The sequence below is a fragment of the Glycine max genome, chromosome 18 (assembly GCF_000004515.6).
Source record: "Glycine max cultivar Williams 82 chromosome 18, Glycine_max_v4.0, whole genome shotgun sequence".
Lineage (NCBI taxonomy): Eukaryota > Viridiplantae > Streptophyta > Magnoliopsida > Fabales > Fabaceae > Glycine > Glycine max.
In genome coordinates, this window is record NC_038254.2 from 5,016,661 (window position 1) to 5,030,092 (window position 13,432).

The 13,432-nt window shown below is 26.5% G+C and overlaps 1 protein-coding gene across 1 annotated transcript; it reads right to left on the reverse strand.

Annotated features, from left to right (window-relative positions):
- Positions 1–2,057: 2,057 nt before the first annotated feature.
- On the reverse strand, positions 2,058–5,323 carry LOC100806621 (cation/H(+) antiporter 24). The gene is made up of 2 exons (XM_041011955.1): positions 3,582–5,323; positions 2,058–3,185 (listed from the first exon to the last, which is right to left on the reverse strand). The coding sequence occupies exons 1-2, from the start codon at positions 4,608–4,610 to the stop codon at positions 2,058–2,060; spliced, it is 2,157 nt and encodes a 718-aa protein (XP_040867889.1). The 5' UTR covers positions 4,611–5,323.
- Between the last annotated feature and the right edge of the window lie 8,109 nt (positions 5,324–13,432).

Sequence of the window (13,432 nt, forward strand, 5' to 3'; positions counted from 1 at the left end):
TATCTATTAGGCACCTGAAAGTGGCTAAATAATGGGTTTTTTTTTTAAAAAAAAATACACTTTCTCTCTCTTACTTTTTCTCAATCTATATTATTTGACAATTTAATTTTCAATATATATTATTTGAGATTTTCTCTCTCCTTTTTTTTAATTTAAAATATTATAAAATATAAATATTACATTATATAATTTTTTTAATAGGTTTTCAAATTACTTATTTATTAAATTAAATTTTATAATTTTAATTTTTAATTTTTTTTAAGAAAAATGATATTATTAAATATAATTATTTTTGTTTTATTATTTAATTTACTTAACATATTTTTTAGGTGAATATTTTTATTTAAAATCTGAATTTTCTAATATAATTATTTTTAATATAATTATATTACTAAATATAATTAGTTTTTTATGTCATTAGATTTAATTAAAAATGAAAAGACTTTATACTCGTTTATATTCTTGCATTTGGGTGACAACAAAAAATAATCGCTAATTAAATATCTTTAAAGATATTTTTAATATAGTTATTAGTATCTTGGATATTTTAATCTTTTCAATTTTTATGTCATTAACACTTTTTACCCACTAACTAAAAAATGAGTTTTTTTTTTTCATTTTATCTATTCACCTGTGATTATGAAGTAAGAGATGCATAACTCAGCTCTACAAGAACCTACATACATTATCTATTCCTTTCTGAAGAACAATAAACTTTTGTCTTCATCTAAATACTAGCTCTTAACTATTCACAAGTAATTTAGTTAGTTAATTTGGCTATCTATTAGGCACCTGAAAGTGGCTAAATAATGGGTTTTTTTTATAAAAAAAAAATACACTTTCTCTCTCTTACTTTTTCTCAATCTATATATTATTTGACAGTTTAATTTTCAATATATATTATTTGAACCTTTCTCTTTCCTTTTTGTTCTTTTTTTAATTTAAAATATTATAAAATATAAATATTACATTATATAATTTTTTTAATAGGTTTTTAAATTACTTATTTATTAAATTAAATTTTATAATTTTTATTTTTAATTTTTTTAAGAAAAATGATATTATTAAATATAATTATTTTTATTTTATTATTTAATTTACTTAACATATTTTTTAGGTGAACATTTTTATTTAAAATCTGAATTTTCTAATATAATTATTTTTAATATAATTATATTACTAAATATAATTAGTTTGTTTATGTCATTAGATTTAATTAAAAATGAGAAGACTTTGTTTAACAACAACTTATTAATAGAAGAACATACCCCACTGATACTGTTCATATTCTTGCATTTGGATGACAACAAAAAATAATTGCTAATTAAATATTTTTAAAGATATTTTTAATATAGTTATCAGTATCTTGGATATTTTAATCTTTTCATTTTATATTTGCAAGCCATAAATAATAAAAATATCAATTCTTATCACTTAAGCAAAAAATAATTGTTAAATAAATATTTTAAAGATATTTTTAATATATTTTTATTTAAAGATATTTTCAATAAATATTTTTAAGGATATATCTAATAGAGCAGTTGCTACTCTTCGAAATTTTATGTCTATTGTATAAGATAGATGTACCAATTATTTTTTTTACTGTATTTTTTAGTTTATTTTAATACTACTAACTAATTTTTTTATTTTTTTAATTAACCAACATAACAAAAAAAAAATATCAACAACACATAAATTTAACTATAAAAGTACATACAAAGTAATTAAAAAATTTTATCTAATTTTTTTTTATTTTTTTATCTGTATATTTTTTCTTAAAGAAATTAAAAAAAATTATAAAATTTAATTTAATAAATAAGTAATTTTAAAATCAATTAAAAAATTATATAATATAATATTTATACTTTATAATATTTTAAATTTAAAAAAACAAAAAAAAAAGAGAAAGTCCAAATAATGTATATTGAGAATTAAATTGAAAAGTAGTATAAATTGAAGAAAAAAAAAAACAAGAGAAAGAACGTATATTTACGAAAAAAACCTAAATAATGTTTTTTTGGATGTTATATCCTTAATTTTGTTACATTTATCATATTTTAGCCTCTTAAGATTTGTTGTTGAACAACTAAAACAGAAGCCGAGCCAAAAAAATCTGCAGAGGAAATATAGTCTCCTATGAGTCCCAAATCTTCACTTTCACTCCATTCTGATAATCCAGTGAGAAGAATAGGGTTTATTCCATGTTTCCTTCCCACTATGAAAAGATCAAAAGCACCATCATTCATATCTTGAATTCTTTCAATTGTTTCCTCTCCATTTCTAACCAGTACCTCTCTATACACCACTCTTTGAGTCATCTCATTCTTAACACAAAACCAAGTCACAATTCCATCATCAAGCTTCCTCTCAATATCATTGTACCTTAGAAAGTTCTCAGGGAGAAACCTTACAACTTCGAGGAACACATCTTGGTTAGCAACCATCCTATCTGCATAAACAAGAGCCTCTCTAGCATCTCCACCCCCAAGAAACAACACGGCGAATCGATATGGAGTTCGACGAATGGAACTACCTATTTTGTTGATTTCAAGAAGACCCTTATCAACAAAAATTGCAACTGAGCAAGGTGCATTGTTCAAGACCTGTGAATTCACTGCTCTCGCTGCATGGTCGTGAACATCAGCACTGTCGAAAGGTAAGATGATCAAAGAAGCTTCTTGTTCTAGGGCAAGCTCACATATGTCTCGGAACATTGACTGCTTTGGGGCCACAGATGTGAAGAAATGGAGCTGCATGGACATTCCCTTGAGTTCCTGATGGTGTTCAAGGACGTTTATGGTGTTTGTCCATTGATAAATGGGAGGAACTTGTTGCTTTTCATGGTCTATGAACAAAGGGCTGGAACGCCCTACAAGCTCAGTTAGTCTAACAACAGAAATTGAAAAGGGGCTGCTTGAGGTTGGATTTGAGATATCAAGCAAACGGATGAGACCATTTATGGCTTCAGTGTCAAGAATACATAACACTATTCTAAGCTCTTGGTCTGGAGGGTTGTGTTGAATGTTCCGCCTTTGGCTCACCATGTATGGCTTTGTTGGATCATATAATATGTTGATCAAAGGAGAGCATGTTGCTGTCACTGCTACTGTCATAATAATCAGTAATGTGAAGGCTGGAACCTTCAAGATCTGTAACCACAACAATGATATATCAATTGTACTAGACTAGATGTGCATATATAATTGTATGTCTTTGAAATAAAAGAGAAATGATAATAATATACTTTAGCACAGACAACATAATTTTTAACATATTCTTTTCATCAAACTAGTTTTAATTAATAATAAAGAGTGTTGAAAAGAGTGTATTGTTAGTATTTTTTTACTCTATTTTGAACACAATATTATAGATTGAAATATATCAAGAATTATAACTTTTATGGTTTCAATTTTTTATTTAACAAGTTTCCCTATAATTTTTTTTTTAGTTTTCATAAACATAGAGAGTGGGTTATATGAGGATGTGTTAGAATATGTGTTGTTAGACTCTTCTTAAACCAAATTCTAATCAGAATTAAAAATATAAAAGAAATTAGTGTAACTATTAAAGGTGGAGCTTACTTTTTTCTCCATCCATGCCACAAACAATATAAGTTCAACATGGCCTCTTAAGCTCATAATGAGGCTAACGGCTAGTCCATTTCTGAGTGGCATTCGCCAGAAATATAGAACAATCCAAATGGAAATGAATTTGATAATGTAGCCAGTAACAACCATGACAAACAATGGTGACAAACTTGACCAACCAGAAGCGCTCATGGCATAGAAATCAGTGTATGATCCCACCATAATGAATGAGAATGGTAGAAGGAGATCGCTCATAATTGTTTCGGCCTTCTTTACAAGTGTTGCCCCCACACCAGGCCCATCAGGAATTACCAGGCCCAAAAACAATGGCCCATTACAAATTGCGATGCCAAACATGTCAGTTACGAAGCCCATCACAAAAACCCCAAGAAGAATAGCAACCACAAAGGACTGTTGCACTGGGTGCCCTTGTGGGGTATTGTTATTGATCCATGTCATTATGGGCCTAACAATAAAAACAAGGAATGCTAAAAAGCCCACAAAAGAAATTATATACCATAAGGTAGTCAACATCTTTGTTTCTCCTTTCTCAACGAACACGACAAAAATCATACCCAATGTGTCACCAATTAATGCTGTATACAATGCAAATCGACCCATATCTGAATTTAGAAGGTTAAACTCTTTGAGGATGATGTAGAGAACAGGGAATGATGTGACCCCCAAGTAACCTGCTATTGCTCCTAGTGAAGGAATCATGGCCTCTTGTTTGTCCGTGATCTTTTTCATGCTTAGGGCCACAGCAACGACTATCGTTATGGGTATTATTATGCCAATTAATGACGTAGATAAATGCAATTTCCCTGATTTTTTCAAAAGGGTTGGATCCATCTTCACACCATAGACGAAGACAAAGAACATGAATCCCATTTTTCCAAGATTTTTTATCAGGAATTTGGTTGACTCAGTCTCCATGTTACTTTGGAACCATCTAATACCTCCCAAAAAGGAAGGCCCAACAATCACACCAGCCTTGGAAACACGTGAAAATTTTAACAACATTCAATTATTAGATGATAATAATAATCACAATGCCACACAAGGTGTTATATAGGTACAAACAATAATTCTAAATCCTCTTACGATATCTTATTAAATAATCATTTTACTTTATGATAAGAATTGAATATGTTTTATATTTTCAATACATTTACTTTTTCATTTTATATATTCTCGGTAAAAAAAATAAGAAAGATTTGTAGGAGGATATAATATTACTGGCTCTAATATATTAACTAATTGACAATATGATAAATGTGACAAGAGGAACTTACTATTATTTGGGATATGATTAGAGGTTGTTTGAGGGGCTTAAGAAGAATACGGAAAATGCTCGTGATGGCAGTGATGATCATGAGATTGAACATTACAAGTGAGAAGGAGTGAACAAAAGGATTGTCACCATAGAAGATAGCAACAGAGTGAGAATCTTGAACTGAATGACACAAAATGGGGTAAGAAAATGTGGAGTTATTGATAGTAATGTTAACCATGTTTTGTGGCAGGATATGAGCAGGATTAATGAGGCCTTTCTGCAGCAATCCATTGTTGGATGCTTGTAGCAAACGCTGGACTGGAAATACCCTTGTCATGTAACTTTCAGAAAACCATGCACATGCATGCGAAATCACAAAGGAAAAACACAAAGAGAGAGAGGGAGAGAAGAAGCAGATCCTAGATCCTATATACAAAGGATAGTGGATATACGTTAAAGGATAGTGGATATACGTTAAAGTAGGAGAACTAGTGTTCCTTTTCATTCTAGTGCTTAACTTGACCTTGACCATTTATTCTTCATTTTTGTGAGGTAAACATTATATATACTTACATAATTTTAGTAGTATTTAATATGAAATAGTTCTCGTAGAAATCATATATATCAACAAGGTCATGCATGTGTTTTAATTTTATTGAACAAATATTGATAAAAAATGCAAAATAGTATTTTATATTTTTATTCTGAAAATAATGTTTTATTTGGCGGAAATCATTGTGTCTCTACATTACAAATTCGTAAGATCACATATTTTTATCACTCTTATATATATAGATAGATTAATTACACTAACTCTCATATAATCTCCTCTCAAAAAAAAACTCTCATATAATCAATTATAATGTTATATAGAATATGGTTTTAATTTATCCATCTTCAAATTATAATTGCATCAGTTTTATTAAAATTAAAAAATTATAAATATATTATCAAAGAGTAATTAGTTTTATATATCTTAAAAGTATGTATTAGATTAATTTTAATGTATATCAACTGTTAATAATTTTATTTCCCAATACGGTTTTTAATATGATCGAGTGAGACTTGGAATAATTTACACTGAATAGTGCAAGAATAAAGTGCACACACATATTTAAATATTTTTATATTAATTTCACAAATTTAATTTTCATAAGAATATTTAGTTTTAATATTTTCTTCTCTTAACTAATTAAAAATCATTATAGATTAAATTTAAAATAACTTACAAAATTTATTAATCTTACCATACAGAAGAATCAATCATTAGATAATAATTTAAAAAAAATATTATCCATACATTTTAATTAAATTCTTAAGTTCACACATAATTTTTCTTAAAAAAAGAAAAGGTTCACACGTGATTTCCATCCAATCTTTGACATTTTTTTTACATGTATTGTCTGGCTAATCATATTCAAGCTCATTGTTTGTCGTTAAAATTAAAATTCATGTGAACATTCTCTGTATCATTTAACAATTCAAATATTAAATTTTCTTGAGTGATTAAATCTCTTGTTTGGTCTCCTTCAAATCAAAGAATACAAATCTCACTTTGCAACTTTTCTCTTACCAAATTTTAAATTCAACTTTTTTTTTAATTATTGTGACGCTCTCGTGGATCCCATGAGTAATTTTATGGACAGAAAATTAAATTGTGGAAAAGAGTGAAAGGCCAAGGGAGAGAGACTACAAAAATGGGGGCCCATAATATAAATTATGACACTGTTGTAGGCCCATTAATCACAATCAAGTAGGGCCATGAAGAATGAATTTTCAGCCAAGCATCAGAGATTCAGAGGAATTGAATATGGTTCAGCTCAACTTTAGCTGCCAAATGTCAGGGTACAGAATTTAAAGCCTTCGTCGAATCCGGTTTTTGTAATGATAATATATATATATATATATATATATATATATATATAAATATATAATGGATAATGCTACCTATATAAAATTTTCGTGCCTAATATTGATTTCTAATTATAAAGATATGGAAAATGATATTGATATGGACAATGTGAGTTATTCATTTCAATAAATAAAAAAGACAATAAATAAATTATATATATAATAATATAAAATATATACGCTGCAGAATTATTAAAGAAGTACATGATGATATATGATACATTATAGTAACATTTGACATTCTAATAGAATATAAACTTATTTGAGAATTCTTAATATGCTTTACATTTTATTTTCCCTATTAGAAGAATTATGAATTCATATTAGTGTTAAGTGTTAATATTATTTTCTGGTACAAATTCATGGTAGCTAGAGACCCAAAGTGTATTACAAAAATTAGCTAAAAGTTTGAGCTATTGATGGTAGAAATCATTCATTTTCATGGAGCACAATCATTTTGGTCTGCCACTCTCCTACTGCCATTCTCCAATGCCCAAATTAATTAGTTAGTTGTTCTCATAAGACAGAAACATCATTCAATGCACATACAGCTGGGTTTTTCCAAAGCATTTGATCTCTAAAACCTATATATAGAGAGAGAGAGAGTAAGGAGTAGGAGCATAAGTTTGATTGATTATTATACATTTATAAAATAGTATTTTGATATTTTATCTTAAAATTTATTATTAAATTTAAACTTTTATCATTTACTAGTAAATTATATCTAAAAAATCTTATTTTACTGTATAATTATTTAATACTTCATTATCATGTTCTTATTAGGAAGGTGAATTTTCAAAATCCATTGGCCATTTTCACAAAATTAGTAGAAACAGCGGAAAGAAAAAAAGAAAAAACTTAGCTATATTGAGAATTAGTGTTCATTATATGCATTAATATATGTTATATTATTCACATATAATATTCTTTTATAACACATTTGTATATTTAATAAATTATTAAATTTATTTATTTTATTTTACATTTTTTTCCAACATTGCATATATCTCTTTTATTATACAAATATAATTTCTCTTAATATATTATTTTTTATATAATATTTTTTTATTATAACATTAGTGTAAAATATTTCTTAATTTTATTGATGATTAATTTTTATCAAAAAATTTGGTTAATCAGTAATAGTAAAAAAGAAAATTCTCAAATAATTTTTTTTCATCTATAAAATTCAAATATAAAACCTCATTTTCACTTAGAAAAATAACATGTTAGTATTATTTAATCGATGACTTATCATAGAAAAGCAACGAGTTTAATGTTTCTCACATATTATAATTTTTATAACTTTCACTATAGATTTTAGATTTTTTGGAAAATAGATCAGTTAACACGTAAGATTTAAATTGACTAAATTATATTTTTATTTTAACTTTTAAAGTATTATTTTTATTTTTTTATCCTTTTATTCAAACTATTAATTCTACTTGCTTAAAAATAATAGTAATCTTTTGTGGAAAAAGATCTTCGACATTAACAAAAATGACCAAATAAAACTAAGAGAAAAGACAGAAGATTAAATAAAAAGATCAATATGAGCAAAATATAAAAAAAAATATTATCTTCATAATAAAAATAAAAAATAAGAATGGATACATAAGCAAAATGCTCCAAAAATTAGAAATTATAACAAAAATTAATATAAGCCTTTGTATAACTTTTCAAATTTAGAAACTTTTCTTACTTAGACTTATAAATAATTTTTGCTTAAAATTTTAATAATCAAAAATAAAAATTACAAAAGCTAAGATTCAGTAAATTACTCTCTCTTATTCTCTTGAAAGATATTTCTTCTTAATCATACTATTTAATATTTTCCTTCCTAGTGAGATCCCGAGATATCTCTCCCAATAAGAATATATTTTATGAGAATAGAACTTAGTTCTTCTTCATAAATTTAGTATATGTTATATTGTCAATTGAGCTACATTAATCATGTATATTGAGATACGCTTAAATTAATTTTTTTCTCTGTTTATTTTAAATTATATTCTTCCTACCCTTAAGGGATAAATATGAGTTACATTTTTTGTTTCTTTTTTTTTCCAAATAAACAACCTTTTAACAATAGTGAATAGTTACGAATTTGTCTCTTCATGATATTTTGTCTTTTTGTACTATTCTTATTTCTTAGTATCGCCATCAACCAATTTTAAATATCTTATTGTTAATTTTAGTATTTCAGATGGTATAGTAAAGTTTTAAATACTTTTATTGTTGGTTTTAGAATTTCATCTATAATTTTTATTTCATCTCATAAAGTTGATAGTAAATGTCCCAAACTAACTGTTAATCACGTCGATGATTCAAGAATACTATTAGAAAAAACAAAATCTCTAAAAAAAACTTATTTTATATTAAAATATACGTAAATATAATAAAAAAATTATAAAAAAAAATCTCTCTCTAACAAATGTCTATAGGATTAGCTAACCATACTCTTTTTTTTTTAAAGGTGTAAGTTACATCAAGTTCTTCCATGTATTTTAACAATCTTGTAGTTATAATTTATTAACTTATTTTTTTATAAAAATAATAAAATATTGATAATCAATGTCTTTAGGACATTGGTGTAAGAATTCTTATACCAATAAAAATTATTGTAAAAATTATAAGAAAATATAAAAAAAATAGATAATATAATTTTATGCGTCCCAATTGGAAAAAAAAATGATTTTACTTTTATAATCAATGTTCCAAGAATATTGGTCAGCATTGGTCTAAAAAATAAGTGAAAGTAAATTAGGAAATCTCTCTCTCTATATATATATATATGAAAATAAGAGAAAAGTATGTAATAGTATAAAGTATAAACACGTTTGAAAAGAGGAATGGAATTTACATTTAATTTAATAAAAAGCCTCCCAATAATAACAGTAAAAGCTTGGAGATATATTATATATGAAAGTTGGTTGTTTTGTCCCCATATAGCAAGACACCTCCTGTACCCTAAAGTTGAATCAAACCTCTCAAATTCGAAACAATACCGGAATATTTTATTGGATCCAATCGCACTTAATGGCCAACCAGATGATTTCCTTTGCATGCATTAACAGGAACTAGATTATTGACACGGGAATATATAGATGTGGAAGGGGAAAAAAGGAGAAAGTTCTTTTGGAGATTGTCCTATTTTGGGGGTCAAACTTAGCATCATCGTCTATGGGAACTCAGGCTAATCAATTTGCATGAACTGAATTATTAGATACGAATTATTAGGAGTAAAAAGAACATTAGAAAAGATTTACAGTGACCGGAAAAGAAAGAATTGAATGGGTAGCTTTTTGCTTTTCTGGTTTAACTGTAATAAGGTTATTAAAGAAAAATTGCTTCAAATAATAAGATCGTGTTACAAATCATAATAAAAGTTTGAGTTAAATATATTTTAAAAAAATTAATTTTAATATATTAATTCCTATAATTTTGTGTTTGATTTCTAGTTATTATTTAAAAAAAAACAATCCATGTGGTTACATAAGATAATACTATCTATAAACAAGTAATTTACATATAGTATAGTTTAATTATGTTACATTATCGGTTAATAAAATAAATTTAAAATATCAACTAAGTTTAACTATATTTTTTTAAAAAAATTATCAAATAAAAATAAGAATTAAAATTAATTAATTGAAAGACAAAATATGTTTCTGCTTTAGGATTCTGATTTTTGAACATCTCCCCAATTTGAATACTCTCATTTTTTTTATTTTACAAAACCACAAGTATCTTATGTGTCCATATGCTAATCCAGATAAAATGATTATGAACAAATATTAAACATTTAACCAACCATATATTTAAAAATTGAATTTAATTAAAAATATGGGTTAAACTATAACAATAGCATCAGTACGCTTTTGGGATTGTTTTTTTCTGGCGAGTATCTATTACTATATGAAGTTCATAAGAAACATTTTCTTTCTTACAGCTTTATACTGTTCAAATTAAATAACGCATTAATAAAAAATATAATTAATGTTAATAGCGTATTTAAGATATTGGTTAAAGAAATTTGTTTTATTAAAATACATCAAATTGTGTTATTTATAATTTTTTTACGTTTTTGTAATTTTATAATAAATATTTTTTTAATTCTTTAATCAATATCTTATATGATTAACTATATCTTAAAAAAATTAATTTCACAACACTTTCTGCCAAGTAATTGATCCTACCAATTATATCAATCCACCTCGACAATTGAAGGGAGTAACTGGTTGTTCTATAAACTTTACTTTTAATGGAAATTTAATGATGGAGATTATGAAAATGTTAATTATGGTAGTAGGAAAGAAAGCCATGAGACCGGGGACCAGAACCAAGTTGCAAAAACAAGTCAACATCCACAGTCGAATTTATAATAATTGATGAAAAAGTTATGCAGAAGTTGCAGTAGTCGAATTTCATGGAAACCCTAGCTTGTAGTTACAATATATAGCTTTCTAGTTCCAAGGTAGTAAAAGAGAAAAACAAAACAAAAAAAAAATAAACACTAGGGTTTAGCTTTAGGCCAGAAAGAGAAAGACTGCTACCCTCAGAACTCGCCATTAAAAATCGAACTAACTCATTACTCCCTTCAATATCTCTTTTCAGAAAACAAATATAAAAAAATTCAAAAGCAATAATTCAGATCCCTCTCAGTTAGTCACTCGTATCTTTTTGTGTATAGCACTTATCAGTCAACAGGTCAAGGCTCAGACAGTAACTGGCTTCAAAATATGCGTTACGAACTTTTTAGCAGAATAGGTCCTTCTGAAGAAAAGGCTACAGATTCTAGATCAGTGAACCAGGCCTGTAACAATTAATGGGAAGGGGGAAAAAAATGTAAATATATCAAAGAGAGAAAAATTATAAATATAAAGGAATTGTTAATCAATGGTTTTTAGTATATGAAAAAAATTAAAAGAAGTAATTAAATATTTATTGTAAAAATTATTAAAAACTCAAATAATATAAGCAATACAATTTTACACGTATCAATAAAATATTTGTTACTTGCTAGTATTTGTGTAAACATAATACTCAAGGTTTTAAAAACATCCACGATTAACATTTCTGATATTTAAATTTGAGATCTATTTCTTTATTTCTCTAGTTTAAAATTTATATTTTTATTTTAAATTTTATGAAATATTCTTTCTAGTCTCTCGTGACCCATTTTTTTTATGATCTGAATATATATAATTTGTGATGATTTTTTTTATTGAAGGAAAAACTACAAAAAATATTTAAAGAATTTTAAGATTAAAAAATATACATTTTAATTCGAGGAACTAAAATAGATAGATCCATAGATTTAAAAGACTAAAAATATATTAAAATCTATTCTGATTAAACATATTACAATTGTAGCCACATTTATTTGTAATTTTTCCAATATAAAAAATATCAAATCATAATTAAGTTTGCAATTTAATTAAAACCTTATAATACTTGAAGAAATTTAAGAATTTTTGTACAATTAAATTTTGAATCTATAATTATATAAAACTAGATACTACACCAGAGAGAAAAGGGGAGAGAAAGAAAAAGAAGAGAATTTTCAAGGGTAACATACAATTTCTCAAAAATGTATTACTACTTAGATCTCGAAGCCAATATACAAATTTTGATGTCCATGGCAGAAGTCCTTGATTTATCTGGGAAAAAGCACTTCTGACAAGAAATTATTAGCATTGAACAAAAACGGGTATGCATACTCATAACCATACATGGACTCAACCAGTCATGGTTTTAAAATACACAGTCTCACTTACGTTGTGATCAATTATTGTAAGAAATTATCTGAATAAATGCAGCTGATATGACTAAAATTGTATTGGAAAAACAATTTGTTAAAATCTCAATAATTGCAGCTTCAACTCTTGATTGCAATTTAAAACCATGCAACAATCCTCCTGGAAGCACTCCTACCTGGTTCTAAGATGCACACCGTATGTAGTAATGTAGTATTGGAAATTAGTATGCAAAATAAGCAAATTCATTTCTGTAAGCGAGTTTCTGTCCACAATTAAGAGAAAACAAGGCAAGCTTTTGTAAGCTGTAAAGTTCAGGAGAGGCCATGAAAAATAAAACACCAAAACACCAAACAACAGTGTTGCGATTGGTGATAATAAGTTGAATTCACCAGTATTTTCTACTGTCAACGTACCCAAACACACTAATAATAGGTTGAAGAAAGCTAGATTACTTTTTATTGAAGAAGTTGAAGAAGATTACTAAAAAGTACAAAGCATTAATTTGTTCACCTTTCTCTTGTTTTACATGAATCGATCAGAAGCACAAAAAGAAATTAAGGAAACGAAAACAAGAAATAGCATGCATACAAGTTATAACCTGAGATAGGAGGGGTAATTAAGAAGAAGAAAATGCAAAGTGAGGAAGTAAAAGTTCAGTCAAAACAAAACAAAAAACTTGCTGATAAAGGTCACATTCATACAACTATTAATCGTCCACAAAGATTCAAAGCTACCAAGATCTTAATAATTTCTGAACCACTATGATCATATTCATATATAGCAAGCAAATTAAGTAACATTCAGAGAGAGAAAAAAAAGTATAGTTTTCAGTGAGTTGATCGGAGAGACAAGGAGGGGCATGGTGATTGGAACTTGCACTTGCACCTTTGATGATATAT